The sequence below is a fragment of the Spermophilus citellus genome (genome assembly GCF_964194105.1).
Source record: "Spermophilus citellus genome assembly, chromosome: 1".
Lineage (NCBI taxonomy): Eukaryota > Metazoa > Chordata > Mammalia > Rodentia > Sciuridae > Spermophilus > Spermophilus citellus.
Genome location: NC_138182.1, coordinates 181,604,514 through 181,620,494, shown reverse-complemented (window position 1 = coordinate 181,620,494; position 15,981 = coordinate 181,604,514). Strand labels below are relative to the sequence as shown.

Sequence of the window (15,981 nt, the reverse complement as noted above, 5' to 3'; positions counted from 1 at the left end):
CAAGCCCTTCATTGTGTAGAGGGATAATATGAATCTCAGAGTGAAAAAGAGATTTGTCATCACCATCTCCAGTTTCTGGTCCCCCAACTTTCTCCATTAAAGAAATTACTGCACCCTACCAAACTGCTCTGCAACTCTCCTCTCCTCTGCACATTGTGGAGACCAGAGCTGTGAGTTACATGAGAAGAAAGACTGCATCGTGATCACCGTAGAGCATGGTGCCTGGTGCCCTAGAATTAAAAGTGTTTGTTGAATCAAAGTATGTACACCCATGTTTTGAATCAAACTCTTAAGGTAAACTCCCCCAAAGGAGCATTGTTGATGCTTTAGAATAATGAATGTCAAGTTCCAAGTCTTACATAAGGTGAACTTGATCCACACAAAATTCTGGGTCAAGTAAAACAGATAAGATGATGTTTCCCAACGAGTGATTTTTCCCAAGATCCCAAAGCCAGTAAGTGACAGTGAACTAAGGTCTTTGTTCCATCTGCTTGTCTTATTTGATAGGTCTACTAAATTTTATCAAGTAGAAACTACACATAATTGTGTTGTCCTTTAATATTAAGAGACAGTATCTTTAAAATGTTGCCATTCTAGTTTACATACATATTATATGCCATTCTAATACAGATATATGTGTACATATATAAAATACACATATATGTTTAACAATAACCTGGTGGAATTTGCCTCTCTGTAAAGACAAAAAATACAACTCTGGGTCTTTTTTCTCCATTTATTCAATGGGTATAAGAAAAGCCCTATAAAATTCTACCTTGGGGAACATCATCTTATCTGTTTTATCATCTTATCTGTTTTATCTAGGATTTTTTCCCTGTAAGAGATAAGAAAAAAATGGATGTTTTTCTACTCCTGCTGACTGACACTTACCAGGCAGGGGAGGGTACATGGACAACAGTCTTTGCAAAACTGAGAAACAGTCCTGGCTGACTCGAGAGCACTTTGTGCCCCTCACCTGTGGATTTGGAAACCCTTTAAGCATTTGTAACATGTGAGAGAGAAAGTGACCTGTTAAATGTTTCCCCAAATATATGGGTGAATTCACAGATTACTGTCATAGGAAAAAGAAGACATTGCCTTGTTATGAAAGGTTTTCAAGAGTTCCTGACTCTGCGGGGTGTGGTGGCGCACACCTGTAATCCCAGTGGCTCCAGAGGCTGATGTGGGGAGCCATTCTGACACGTGATTGGGTGACTCCCGTTAAGGGCCTGAGGCGCTCTGGCTGTGTCGGAGCTTTCCCGACCCTTTCCTGATGAGAGAGCCCATCCGTGTGGGGGTGTGCCTGACCACTGACCCTGGGGACCCAATCACTGACCCTGACCTTGGAGTGCAGCCCCCCCTCAACCTTCATTGGATGGAATTCTCCCCTGAATCTCTTGTTCCCCAATAAAAGGCTACTCCCAGGCGTGTTCAAACTCTCTCTCTCTCCTGCTAGCCCTGAGTAATCCTCGCTGCCCTGCTGGGCTGCTAGAGGTGGGAACCAGAGAGGTGAGCCGTCTCGGACCTAGCAATAGAAATAAGGTACTGTCTGTGTGTTTTATTTCGATCTCTTCTAACTAACTTTATGCCTAGAACCTCATTAATGAAACCACTGCGCAGGCCGCGTGGTAGAGGCTGAGGCAGGAGCATCCCAAGTTCAAAGCCAGCCTTAGCAAAAGTGAGGCACTAAGCAACTCAGAGAGACCCTGTCTCTAAATAAAATACACAATAAGGCTGGGGATGTGGCTCAGTGGCCGAGAGTCCCTGAATTCAATCCCCGGTAGCCCCCCTCACCAAAAAAAGTCCTTAACTGAGACCCTTAAATGACACTATCTATGTGATATGTTTCCAAAGGATCATCTCTGAAAAGAAATTTGTCCTGTGGAAGCTGTCTGAGCAGTTCACACATGATCTGGAGTCCTGGCTTCTGGTCTTGGCTGTGCCGCTGAGGGGGCCATGTGACCAGGCCGCACTTTTCTGTTTTTACAATGAAGCAGGTGGGTAGCTCGCTTTCCATTGCTCTTGCTCTTCGACAGTTCCCAAGTCCTGTTGCTCAGTGGAAGGTGAAGATGGCTTTCTCTTGGCAGGAGTCCCTGCCTCCTGGACAGAAGTTGGGAAATTGGTGAGCACCTGGCAATCTGGCCTGGGCCACAGAATCACAGAGTCGTGGGTTACTGGTAAGAAACCTCAGTGATTATCAAGACCCATGTCTTCCCTTCCTCATTCAACACAAGTTTACAAAGTAGTTGGTATTGAATAGAATTTGGGCAGGAATGGTGGCTGTGGAGTTCATTGATTTATCTGTGGCACCGAGTCCCATGGCTGGCACATAGCTCACATAGCTGGTGCTCATTAAATCTCTGCTGAATGGTGGGTAGTCTTTTGCAAAAGAGTCATCTAGAGGTGCCTATTAAGGCTGAACTAGAATCCCATTAGACCCACTGAATTAGAATTTCTGGTGACAGGGCCCAGGTGACTGTCATGCCCTCCAGAGTTGGAGAACCATAGCCATAGTATCTGAATAAAGCATTTTTCTATTACCAGAAGGGAGAAAATGTTGATATTTTCACATTCGAGCATTTGCCGGTAGAGACTAAAATAGTCAAGCCAAACCCCTGTAGGTTGCTTTTCCCCTTGCCATTGCTGAGGAGCTGGCGAGCACTGGGCTTTGCACAGACTGTGCTCAGGGCTCACTTTCACTATTCTCTGGGGAGGCAAGGCCAATAAAAAGGCAGAGAAGGTAGAAGTGGAGCCACATGAAGTCCAAGTTTGGCATTAATATTGCCCTTCACTTGGAAGTCATAAAATAAAAAAATGTGCCACTGTTCTAGTCTCCCTGGGGCAGTTAGCTGCACAGATCTCTGTTCAAATCTCAGCCACGTCTCTAGCTGCTTGCGCTGGAGCTAATCACTTTAACCCCTTTTAAGCTTTTGTTTCCTCAGTCATAAACTGGACATCATGATTCATCCTGCTGAGGGTTGTTGAAAGGATTAGAGATGTTGTGAGCTCAGGTGTCTGGCACATGCTCAGTACAGAAGGACTGCAAAGTTTTGGCTGAGACCTATAAATTGCCAGCACATCTGGGCTGGGAGGTCTACAGAGGCTCCTGCAGCCTTGGGCCTCTTAAATTTCCCAGGGGGGAACAGTCACTGAGGGCAGAGAGCAGGCAAATGGCTTAAGATTGTCTAGCACCTGAGGTTTCTTTTTTTTTCCTTTTTTTTGGGGGGGGTTGAGGGGTGGGGGGGATCAGGGATAGAACTCAAGGGCACTCGACCACTGAGCCACATCCCCAGCCCATTTTTGTATTTTATTTAGAGACAGGGTCTCAATGAGTTGCTTAGCAACTCGCTTTTTGCTAAGGCTGGCTTTGAACTTGCGATCCTCCTATCTCAGCCTCCTGAGCTGCTGGGATTACAGGCGTGCACCATTATACTCAGCTCTAAGGGTTCTTGAGGGTCTTGAATCTCAATGAAGAACTTCAGATTCCTGCATGAACTGGAGAGGTGATTGATAGGCTGAGACTGAAGGAGGCCCGAAAGGATGGAATTCCTGGGACAAGATGCTTTTGAAAAGGAAGCTGGATAACTTGGGAGAGGTACCTTCTTCCTTAAGTTTTTTGCCTGTTCCAAGGATGCAGAGATTGTGAAAAAATCCCAGAAACTGGGCATTTTATGACTTTTCTATTGTAAAAACAAAAGAAAAAGTTTCTGGGCAAGTGGTGTGGAGGCCTTCCCTGGCAAGGCTCTGAAGGCTGCTGCATGACCAGGACTAGAGATGCCTGACCTGGGGGACTCTCCAAGTTTGGCCTTTGAATTATAAAGGGCATCACAGCCATCAAGAGGTGAGCTGCATGGGGATGTCTCTGGAAACTGGTGTCCAGCAGGAATAGCAAAAGAGGGCCTTGGGAGAGTTCAAGTCCTTGGTGATGATGGTGATGATGACGGTGATGACGGGCACTTCCTATCTGCCAGATTCGAGGCCAAGCAATTTATTTGACACACAATTTTTTCATTCAATATATTTTTTCTTTTTTAAAAAAGTTTGTTCTTTTTAGTTATGCATGACAGTAGAATGTATTTTGACATATAGTAAATGGAATATGACTTCCCATTCTTGTGGTGGTACATGATGTAGAGCTGATGTGGAGTCACACTGGTTGTGTATTCATATATGGTTCCTTCAGTGTTTACAAGGTCCCTAAGGGGGGAAGCACCATTGCTGGGATTTTCTCACTAATCTCTGTGTCCTTGGAATAGGCTTGGGGCTGGCAAGGCACTTAGGTGAGAAGGCACCTCACCTGAGTTATCCGGCTTTCTTTTCAAAAGCTTCTTGTTCCTTCCCCACAGGCCACCCTCAGTGACCATTTTAATAGATGGGGAAACTGGGTCTCTGAGAGATTAAGTAAATGATCTTTTTAGTTTAAAGTGAAAGAATAACTCCTGGCTAGTTTACACCAAGATTCAAGTTCAAGTTAAGCTGTCAGGCTGTAAGTGCTGGGAGGAAGGCAAATAAGTAATGTCAGTGGTCCCTTCAAGGGATTTATATTTATCCCCATTTTTACAGATGAGGAAACAGGACCAGAGAGCTTAGCATTTTCCCTCCCAGGTCAGGCGCTGTGCCAAGCACTTTACATATATTATCTCTTTGATCATCATAACATCCCTATGAAGTAAGTAATTTTATGATCTGCATTTGTATAAAATGAGGAAACCAAAGTCTGAGACCAAATAAGTCTCTGGGGTTCAAAACCAGGCAGGGTGACTCCATTGCCCATGCTCTTCACTTCCTGAGTGGCCAACACTGGAACAAGATGCGGCAGGGGGGTTGGACCAGAACCCAGGACTCCGGGACTCCCAGTCCAGTGCTCCAAGGCTAGATGTAGGCTCCTGGTTGGCATGCATTGTTCCTTAAAAGCATGCTGGCCTGAAGCCCAAAGAGTGAAATCACACCCTGCGGTTCTGGGAACCTCAGACTGGAGAAGAAGGAAGCTCTGGCTCTGCTGTTCAAGTCTGAGCAGGTGAGCTGGGGACTGTTTCCTCCTCTGGCTGGAAAGGAGGCCTTGCTGGCTGGGCAGGGTGGGGCAGTCCCCACGAGTACAGGGTGGGAATAGGGCAGGAGGCAGGCATGCCCAATAAAACTGGCCTCTATCTTCCCGCCTTCACCCAGGTGGCATGTCACCTTCTGCCTGGCAGACTGCAGGGCTTAATGACAGAGCTCCAGACTGAAGTCAGGAGACCTGAGCACTGGTTCTGTACTTCCTGCCATTGTCAGTTTCCTCATCTGTACCATGTGCATGGTGGTGGTGGGGCATCCATGTCCTCCAGCTTTTTCAGAGAACATACTATTTATTAAACACCACTATGAAGATATACCAAACTGCTATGGAAATACACCGAACGCAGAAGCAGATTTGGGGCCTGCTTTCATGGGTCTTAGAGTCTAGGAAGGAGAAATTCAAAGATCATATATCTCAGCTGCGCACATGCCTGTAATCCTAGCGGCTCCAGAGGCTGAGGCAGGAAGACGGCAAGTTCAAAGCCAGCCTCAGCAATGGCTAGGCGCTAAGCAACTCAGTGAGAACTTGTCTCTAAATAAAATACAAAATAGGGCTGGGGATGTGGCTCAAATGCCCAGTACCTCTGAGTTCAATTCCTGGCACAAAAATAAATAAATCGGACATCTTCACTGAATCAAACCATAAAGTGGTAAGTGACCAGTATTCAAAGAAAGGCTTCTAGAGCTAAGGGAGCCCATGAGGGAGGTACGGGAGAGATTGGGTTGATAGTCTGAAGGGTGGTGGGAAAAGATGTCCAGAAGACTCCTTTACTAGGTGAACAGCTGCTGGATATAGAGGCCGGTTGTGAGAGGTTTCATGCCAAGAACTGGAAAGCCATCCGGTCTGGGGAAGTTGATGGGAACCCAGTCAATTGAAGACATTATTGGCTATGGAAGAGAAGTCACTGATTTTTTTGGGTGGTGGTGATGGTGGTTATTGGGTGACACTGGAAGAGAGAGATGATCGAGTTTAGCGGACTATGGGTCAACGCATTCTTCAAAGAAAGAATAAAAATGCCACCTCCTCCATGGAGCCTCCCTCGATTTCTTTGCCTTTGACTTGTGGTATCTCCTTCCCTCTCTGGTATTGCAGCCGGGTAGATAATCTCAGGCCTTCGGAGCTTTTTTCCTCCTGCGACTGAAGCACATTGTGCTTCAAAGAAGATTCTACGCTTCCTTGAGCCTCAGTTTCCCAAGCTGTGCAGAAGCAGGTTGTCTCGCAGTGCCCGCCCAGCGCTAACGCAACGTGATTCGTTCTGGCAGGAGTCGGGGGCTGCCCGCATTGCTGCGCAGGCATCCGGCTGCTGGCTGGGGCACAGCCACCTGGCTGCGGGTGCTTTTCTCCTTGCTGGGGGCTGCGGGACCGGGTCGAGGCGCCAGACGCTGCGCAGGAAAGTCGGGGTGCGACCCCTGGCTCGCGCGGCCGCTGTGCGGCCCCGCCCCCGCAGCTAGAGGCCCTGCGGCAGCCGGGACCCGAGCTCCGCCCTCCGCCTCCCGCCGGCCTCGCTGCCTCCTCCCTCGCTCGCTCGCTCCCTCCCCCCGGGCCGGCTCGGCGCTGACTCCGCCGCACGCTGCAGCCGCGGCTGGAAGATGGCGGGGAACGACTGCGGCGCGCTTCTGGACGAAGAGCTCTCTTCCTTCTTCCTCAACTATCTCGCCGACACGCAGGTACGGGCAGCCGGAGCCGCAAGCCGGGGCCGAAGTGCCGAGCTGCAGGGGCTGCAGCTGCAGCGGTGAAGGCCGGCATGCAGCGGTGGGCGCACTGGGGAGATCGGGGGTTCCAGGCTGCAGAGCCCCCCTTCTACCGCCTTGCGATGCGCACCGTTACAGGGGTAGGGAAGTGGAGGTCCCCCGGCGCGTGCTGAAGCACTGGGGGCGCACGGCTGCTGGGGAGGGTCTAGCCTGGGCCACCTGGAGTCTGCCCCCCCACCGTGGGCAGATCTGGGGGCACCGCGCCTCCTTGGGGAGGTGGAGCCGCGCCAAGGTGTGAGGGACCCTCAGGCTGGCGCGGGGTGCTGTAGGCGCGCCCTCAGTGCCCGGCACTTGCTGCCGTACTTTCACGTGGACTTGTGGCCCCGGCACCGGCTCTTACCCCCATCCCCGGAGACTCCTTGTCTTCCAGCCTCCGGTCCCCCAAGTGCTGCTGTTGGCCCCCCATAGCTCCCCACCCTCGCCAGCAGCGCGGAGTTTCCTGCCAGTTGCCGGCTAAGGGCATAGGGGTCTGCGGGGCACGTGGGCATGCGGGCGGAGATAGCGCCTTCCTAGTTTCGCTATCCGGCGGAGCCCCCCAGGGGGAAAGCAAGGCAGGATGGGGGAGGAAGGACTGTCTGGGGGCGCCTGGGTCCCCCTGCGGCGCGCGGCCCCGGCGCGCGTTCCTTGATGCGGGGGGAAGGGAAGGCGAGGCGGCGTCCCGGGCTCTGGGTGAGCCCCGGAGCCCCACTGGCGATACGCGCGTGACAGGAGAGGGTGCTCTGGTGTACCGGGAGAGGGGGAGGGCGAGTAAGCTGGTGTTTTGGAGACCTGCGGGGGGGGGGTACTGCTGGGACAAGCAGTTACGGAAAATGTCTGCGCAAGGCGTGTGCGCCCCCCCACCCTTTTCCCCCTTTTCCCCACCCCATGCCTGTTGCAAGTATAAAGTTTGGCTCCAGAGTTGGGGCTTTTTCTGCGGGATCCTGACTGCGGGACACCGGGAGCCTGGGGATGCCGTGGATGCTTGGAGGAGACCCCGGATGCGGGGACACGCCTGGGAGCGGAGAGGGGCCGCCTTGCCGAACCGGGCGCGGCTCGCGGGGGCTGGTTTGGTACCTGGAGTGGGAACGCCGGTGCCGGCCCGTTTTGCATAACACGGGAAGGGAGGGGGAAGACGGAGGGGGGCCGGGAGGTGGGAGGAGAGAGGGAAACTTTGCTTCTTGTTATAATCTGCCAGTCTTTGGGCGGTAGCAGCTGTCATGGGACCGGGTGGGCGGGGAGAGGCTTGCAAGCTGACTCCTTGCGGTGAGACGCGACTTGGAGGGGGACGCAGCAGCGGAGACGTTCGGCTCCCGGTAGACTCCGGGTGGCGACTAGGGGCTGGCGGCTAGGACGGCGCGGCGTCGCGGGGTGTAGCTGAGAAGAAGCCCGCCGCGCGCGGGAAAAGGCCGGTCTTGGCCCTCTGCAGACACCGTTGCGTCCGGGGCCCTGTGGTCGGTGGCAGGCGCTATGGGTTGGGTTCTCGGCAGAAGCCTAAGGGGCTGGTGGCGTGTGATCGCGCTTCTCCAGGTCGTGGGGAGTGTTTGGTAAGCGGGCTGTGCGCGGGTGTGTGTGTGTGTGTGTGTGTGTGTGTGTGTGTGTGTGTGTGCGCACACGCTGCGCGCGCCAGGCGCGTACCTTTACCTCTGACGAAACTGCGGTGGAGCTCCCGCCGCCGTCGCCGGGCTCCGTCACACGCCCCGCGCCAGTGTCTGCGCCGAAGGCGGGTCCCAGCCTCAGGACCTCCTGAGACGTTAGTCTGGGACTATAAGGACTGGGCTGGAGACGGTGACTGTGGGGAGCGGCCCCTGGAAGACGCTGTCCCCCCCCTCCCCCCATCTCGCACTTGCCTGGGGTCTTTTCTAACCCTCTACACTAAGACACGGGTGAGGGAGGCCTGAAATAGACTAAGACTGGTGCGGGGATTCTCCGCAAGGACTGTCCGGTCTGGACGTGGGTTTTAACTCCATCTTCATTGGCTCACCAATAATTAATTATTTGCCCTTTCAGCTGCCAGTTAGACTACCCAGTAGGACTATTTAACCCAAGGAAACTAGAAAATTGGGTAATCAGTTGTCAGCAGAAGCAGTGCAGTGAAAGTTAATCTGGGACGTTTGCTTTTTTTTTTTTTTTTAAACCACGTGACAGGCCGAGGATCTTATGATGATCTTTGCCGGCCCAACTTGGGAAATGTAATTGATAGGACGAGCTTTGCTGTCACCCTTAGAAGGCGCAGAGAGCCCAGCCGGAAGAGGACCTGGGCGGGCCTTCGCGCGGCCTCCTCATTTTACAGTTGGGGAAAGAGGCTCGGAGGAGTGAGCGGTTTGTACAGGACCACTCAGCCAGCGGGTGACAGAGCCACCCAGGGCTCCTGACTCCAGGTCCTGTGTGTTACCTCAAAATAGCACTGGACTTGGAGTCAGAAGGCCTGAGTGGAGTCACCTTCCCCACTCTCTGGCTGGGTGACCCCGGAGCAAGCCATTGTAACTCTGGGAGCCTCCATTCCTCCCTCTGTCAAATGGGACTTGGTACCTGCAAGAGAATCCAATGACTGGTGGTGGGGGTGAGCAATGTTTGCATGTGAGATGTCTGGTAGTTCCTACAGCCCCTTCTTCCTCACAACCCTTCCTAAACTCTTCCCTTCTCTGTCTCTTGCCTTGGGAGGGTTGGGGAAAGTGGATAAAAATGTGATTCATTCATTGTCCTGTCCAAAAGATTTTTGTTGTCTTTAATGTCTAACCTGGGGCTAAATTAGAGGGAGAACTTCTGTTTAGGATAGACTCAACTTTTACCCATTGGGGCCAAAGTACAAAAATTTAGCAGAACAAGGATTGTGAAAGTTTCTTGGAAAGGTTTAAAGAATGCATCTCAAAGGACTTTGGGCTGGTTTCACCTTTGTTCAGGCTGTGCCCCTTGCTGGGAGTGCCTTGCCCACCTATCCTGCATGGCCTTCTCCTCTAGTAGGCCTTCCTGGCCCTGCTTGCCCTGTTTTCTCTCCTGGTTTTTATTGCCTTTTACAACTAAGCACTTTATTGTATGAGTCCTGTGTCCAGTAAGATTTTAGATGCTAGAATTGTGCCTTTTAATTCTTTGAGCTGGCATGACACCTGTCAGCGTACTGAGCCCTGTTCTTTGCTCAGCTCTTGGCTAGGCACATGGATTACACACAGGGGCACAGCTGGGCCCTGCCAAGAAGAAGCTCCCAGGCTGACAGGGGAGACAGCTGGGCAGCGAGTGCAGGGAGAAAGGAATGCAGAGGCTGCAGCTGAGGGCAAAAGCCTACACTAAATATAGGTTGTTTGCAGTCACTTGGGGCATCAGTCATGGAGGCCCAAAATGTCAGAGATGGCAGGAACTTTATAAATCATCTAGTCCAACACCTTACTTAAAAATAATTATAGAATTGTTAAAACATTTTTTACTGCTAAGGATTAAGAAAAAATAGATGTGTAAAAATAATATGTAACAATTATCCAAAGATAATCATTGTTAGTTTCATATACATATTTCCATACTTTTTTATTTCCTACTTATATTGGCCACTTCTTTAAAAAAATAAAAATTTTTAAAAAAGAGTCATTCATTCTGTTTATGCCAATTTGTAACTTGGACTCACCCTGTTTTATAACTTGCCTTTTTCCCTCTAAACAGTATGCTGTGAACGTTTGTCCACATCAATAAATATTTTACTTAATATCTTGATATCTTAATGGCTATATGTATTTCATTGGTTTTCATTGTATTCAACGAATTTTTTTTAATTTTTGCTTATTCAAGTTGTTCACCATTTTATTTTATTTGCTATTGTAAGCAATACTGAAATGAGTATCTTTGTGTGTATGCCTTCTTTCCTTTGTTTAAATTCCTAGAAGTGAAATTACTCCATCAAGGGAACTATGCAGGCATTTGATAAACGTACATCTGATTGCCTTCTAGAAAGATTGTACTCATTTACACACTCCCCATCAGTGTGTGGGAATGCTGTTTATCCATACCCAGATAACTCTTGGTATTTGCATTTTTACCAGTCTGTTCATCAATAAATTGGCATCCTTCTTGTTTTAATGTGTTTTTGTTGGATAATTTGTGACGCTGAGCTTTCCCCGATAGGATCATGGCCATTTGTGGTTCTATTACAAGCAAAGTTTTGTTTGTGAACTTGGTGCATTTTGCAATTGGTATCTGTCTCTGGGTTCTAAAGCTAGAACTGAACACCCAGAAGGGGCCCTTGCCTCTGGAAGGAAGACTTGGGAGAATGATTCGAAGTCCTCGTGCCTCCTTGCTAGGTCTGGAATATCACTGCCTCCACAGCCCTGCAAGCCAGGGCCAACCTGCCAAGTCAGGGTTTTTGCCGTGCGTAGCAGCAGGTTGACGTGTAGCCCTGGTTGGCTGCATTTGCCCACACTTTGTCTGCATGAGATCAGAGGAAGGAATTTCTTCACCTGAGCTCAGCTAGGAACACTTCCCCAGAGACCTCAGCTCTACTTTCCCTGGGCTCCCTGGCTGGTGCTAATGATCAGGGTGCCTAAGAAACCCAGGAAAGCTGCCGGGCCCTGGAGGCTCATATTTCCTCTTCACCTTGGGGCCTTCCTCTCTCCAGCTGGTGCAGGCCAGCCTAGAGCTCCACTAGTTCATGGTATGAGTCACCTTTTTTTTTTTTTTCCCCCTGAAATAATAGAAGGAATACTGGCTTGAGTCAGAAGCAGCCTTGCAAATGGGCCTTGGGCTTGGAAGTGAGGTCACGACAAGAACATTGCAGCATGAAGGGCTGTCTTCTCCTTCATCATCACCATCAGCCACAGTTGTTGAGCATCCTCCAGATCACTGCACTCTGCGGAGCCTTTTGTTTGTACTGTTCTATTTCATTCTCACAAAGATGCTGTACAGTGTAGGTGCTCTTTTACAGTTTTATAGATTTCACAGTTTGAGAGAACTCACTGAAGAGTACCTGCCAACACTGCCTTGGAGTAAGTGGAAGAGCCAAGATTAATGGGTGATGACCCCACCTGACCCCAGACTCCCCGAAGACAGGGATTGCTTTCTGCTTTTGTTCATCCTTGTTTTCCAGCACCTTGGGCAAATAAAGGCACGTTGTACATAGAGAAGAAGGTAGAACTCTGAATTCCCTCTGCCTCTCTAGGTCTCACTTTCATAATCTATGGAATGGGTATAATAGGCCTTCACTCTCAGGCCCATTATAATGAAATAATATGATGTATATAATATGAGCATTGACCTATTGCCTTTAAAACTTGGAATTCTGTCTTTGAAACACTTTAGAAGGACAGGACCAAGCCTAGAGCTAACTACTCTGCTTGCAATCTTTTTTTTTTTTTTTTAAATAAATGTAAACAAGCATAATTTTTATTTTGTAAGAATGAATGGAACCCAAATAAAATCATTTAGAAGATAATGTGCAGGGTCCGTTCCTGTTTGCCTTCCTCCAAGGTAATTGAATGGATGCTTCAGATTCATCCCTTGGACACTAGATTGATGTAGACTTCTTAGGATTGGATTGATCTTTCTGTTCTCTCCCCTTCTTTTGGTCTAGGTCCTTGTCCCACTCACAATTGGATTTTTAAAATTACTATGGGATAGATCTTTGCCCTATTAGACTTTCCTTCTCCTATTTGTCCTTGGCCCAGATAGCAGATCAGTCCTCTTAGAGTGCATGACTGATATCACTATTTTAAAAAAATTTTATTTATTTATTTATTTATTTTTTGGTATTAGAGATTGAACCCAAAGTGCTTAACCACTGAGCCACATCCTCAGCCCTTTTTATTTAGAGACAGGGTCTTGCTGAGTTGCTTAGGGCCTCAATAAGTTGCTGAGGCTGGCTTTGAACTTGCAATCCTCTTGCTTCAGCCTCCTGAGCTACTGGGATTACAGGTGTGTGCCACCGTGTCCAGCATTATTATTATTATTTTATTATTTTAAGAGAAGCTTTAAGTTCACAGCAAAATTGAGAGGAAGGTCCAGAGGTTTCTCATATATCCCTGCCCAACACAGCCTTCCCCATTACCCATTCCCCCCACTAGAGCGGTCCACCTGTTTCAGTTTATGACTCTACATGGACACGTTGTTACTGTCCACAGCCCACAGTTTACAGTTGTGTTCACTCTTGGTGGTGTTCATTCTGCGGGTTTGGACACGTGTATAATGACCCATATCCCTCAGTGTAGTATCACAGTGGTTTCCCTGTCCTAAAAATCCTCTGGCTCCACCTGTTCATTCCTATGTCCACTCCTTCCTGGCAACCACTGATCTTTTTTGCTGTCTCCATGGTTTTGCCTTTTTACAGTGTCATATAGTTGGAATCAACCAATAATGGAACATTTTAGTTGACTTTTTTTTCTTAGTGATTTGCATGAGAGCTCCTTCATGTCTTTCACAGCTTGATAGCTCAGCTCTTCAGTGCTTTTCAATCGAAGCTTGGACTTTTAAACCTAGTGTTTGAGGGCCTTCAGGTACTTGAAGTTGAAGAGTTATTCTTTATCCTGAGTTGTCTAGTTTCCTTAATTTTTAAATCAGGACTTTACCATTTACTAGAAGTGGGACTTTGAGCAAGTGACTTAACTTCTCTGGTCCCAGTTGATTTATATACAAAAACTGGAGATAATAACAGCATGTTCTTCTGAGGCTCACTCCAAAATATGCCCTGGATTTTCCTCCAGGAAGCAGGAGAATAGACTCACAGGGTTCTTTGTGGTCTCCTGTGTCTCCATTTCCACACTTATGCACTCATCCTGTAAGGCCCAGCTGCCCTGCCATTGCTGAGGGATTCCCTTGCTGCTCTGGCCCAGCCCTCCAGAGCCACCTGATGCGGTGGCACCCTGCTGGCTGTAAGTCCTCCCTGGGTCAGTTACCCCAGCTTCGGCCTCATCTGGGAAGATAATGGGTAACGGTGCTTGCCAGATGAGGTGGTGAGGAGTAGTGGGTGAAAATCAAGTGACAACCTGGGCTCAGGTCACCTGGCATGTATGTGCCTGGCGTACACGAAGCCGAAGGGACAGACACACTTGTGTGGGTTGTGTCACTTAGGGAGTTACTCCAGAACGTTGAGCTCCACCAGGGCAAGGATTTTGTCCGATTCCTTTGCCATTTTGCCGGCATGGAACAGGCGAGTTCCCGGCACACAGTGAGCTTTGTGTACATCCCCAGGAGCAAGCGCATGTGCTAGACGGAGCCTCTTCAGGCACACAGTCCTCCTCATTCCTCAGTCTGCGTGCTGCGGAAGGATGGTTGGTGGATGAGTGCCAGGAAGGGAACTGGAATGTCCGCGGCCACTGTCCTCCTGTCCTGCTAATGCATCCAGAGCCCCCCTGAATTTTAAGCCCAGCTCGAAAGCCTGTCTTCTGGGATGCCCTTCTAACCAATGGTCCTCCTCTGCCACCCCCAGGCTGTGCCTCTCACTGCCCCTAGAGTGGACCAGCAACTCAACTGAGGGCTCTGGAGGGCAAGAAAAAACTGTTTCTATCCCAGATCGGCATCGTGGTTGCCCATTGAACGGATGAGTTTTAGTGCAGAAGAGTGTTGTGTGTTTGTGTGTGGTGTGCTCTGAGAAGAACTCTGTCTTCTGTACATTTACCATGGAGAATGTTACCTGTCCCGGAGTAGACCGTGGTGAGACAGTGTAGGGAACCCCCAGCTCTCACCACCCAACTCCCACCATTACCGATTCTTGGGCCACTCTGGTTTCATCTGCCCACATGTCATGTCATCTCACCCCTGAGAGTGCAGTTTAGCTGTAAAGAGACTTAGGTACATTTTTTTTTTTTTTTTTTTTTTTTTTTTTTGGTACCAGGGACTGAACCCAGGGGCACTTAAACATTGAGCCATATCCCCAGTCCTTTTCATATTTTGTTTAGAGACAGGGCTCCGCTGAGTAGCTTAGGGCCTTGCTAAATTGCTGAGGCTGGCTTTGAACTCATGATCCGCCTGCCTCAGCTTCCTGAGGCACTAGGATTATAGGTGTGCGCCACCATGCCCAGCTGTAAAGAGACTTTTGATGCTATGACATGGGCTTCTCCCAGTAACCCCAGAAGGTTGATTGTTTTCTCCACTTTGTAATGAAATTGAGATGCAGAGAGGTTGGATCACTTGCTTAGGGTCTCACAGCTGGTGAGTGGCTGACCTGGGACTTCAAGCAGCTCCCTCTCTGGCTTGGGAGGGCCCTTGGATGACACCAAATCCAGCTTGCTTTCTCAGCAGAGAAGGCACTGAGGTGCCCAGGGAGGCCCCAGCCTCTGATCAGTTCCTGCTCAGCATTAGGACATGGCTCTTAGGGAGGGTTGGGGTGGGAATCCCTGTAAGAAACACTGGGTGGCCACCAGCACCTCTGGACAGGCCACAGTTTCCTCCTGCTCTTATTGTTACTAAGTGTCAAAGGCCCCACCTGTGCCTCTTGAAGGTGACTGGATTGTCTTATTAGGACCATTCAGTAAAAGAAGCAGGGCCCACCCAGAAGCAGCGGGGTGGAGTCAGTAGAGCTCAGAGAGGAGGGCCCTGGCCTGAGGTCACACAGCTGGGCTGGGCACAGTGCACAGGGCCAGGGTGGCAGCTAGACCACCCCCCCCCCCATGCTGCTCTTTTCTTAGGACAGAGACTGAGATGCCACCTGGTCTAGAGTAGACCAGAAAGACTTTTACAAATGGGAGGGAAAAGTCATTGATTAAATATCCCCAAAGCCTTAATTACTTCTCTGTGTTTAAGGTAAGAAAACAAACATTTGTCCTAATCATTTAGAGGACTTCGAGGACTTTGAGTTTTAGAACTGGGCTTTGTTTAGGGTCAGTCAATCCTGTGGCCTTGGCACAGGATTTCTTTGTGCCTTAGGGTTTTTATCTAAATAATGGGGCTGAGGGGCTGTGGCTGTGGCTCAGCGGTAGAGCACTCGCCTAGCACATGTGAGGTCCTGGGTTCAATCCTCAGCACCACATAAAAATAAATAAATAAAAATAAAGGTATTGTGTCCAACTACAACTAAAAAATATTTTTTAAAAAATGGGGCTGATGTTTTATAGCACACATTCTAAAAGGTTTTGGTGAAGACTAGTTGAATCAGTGCCTGGAAAGTATTTAGAGATGTTCAATCACTAGTAGCCCTTACTATGGAAGGAGATGAATATAATGTAGACCCAGCTATTTACTGATTTGTGGGACCAGGGATTGAGTCCAGGGGTGCTTTGCTACACC

At 49.2% G+C, this 15,981-nt stretch overlaps 1 protein-coding gene and 1 long non-coding RNA gene across 4 annotated transcripts in view; both read left to right on the top strand.

Annotated features, from left to right (window-relative positions):
* The first annotated feature begins 6,257 nt into the window (after positions 1-6,257).
* PPARGC1B (PPARG coactivator 1 beta) overlaps positions 6,258-15,981 on the top strand; it is a 106,197-nt gene continuing 96,473 nt past the window's right edge. Inside the window, exon 1 of one of the 2 annotated variants that reach the window (XR_014023197.1) lies at positions 6,258-6,723. Coding sequence is in view for 1 of the 2 variants with exons in the window: in XM_081303375.1 (XP_081159501.1) it covers positions 6,646-6,723 (78 nt within the window). In the remaining variant the exon portion in view is untranslated. The remainder of the gene's footprint in view (positions 6,724-15,981) is intronic. The other variant, XM_081303375.1, reaches the window with a different exon arrangement.
* Positions 6,730-12,116, top strand: LOC308654237. 2 transcript variants are annotated; one of them, XR_014023204.1, is made up of 2 exons: positions 6,730-9,346; positions 11,462-12,116. It is a non-coding gene; the product is annotated as an uncharacterized lncRNA (long non-coding RNA). The 2 variants fall into 2 exon arrangements; XR_014023205.1 differs by lacking the exon at positions 11,462-12,116 and adding an exon at positions 9,924-10,485.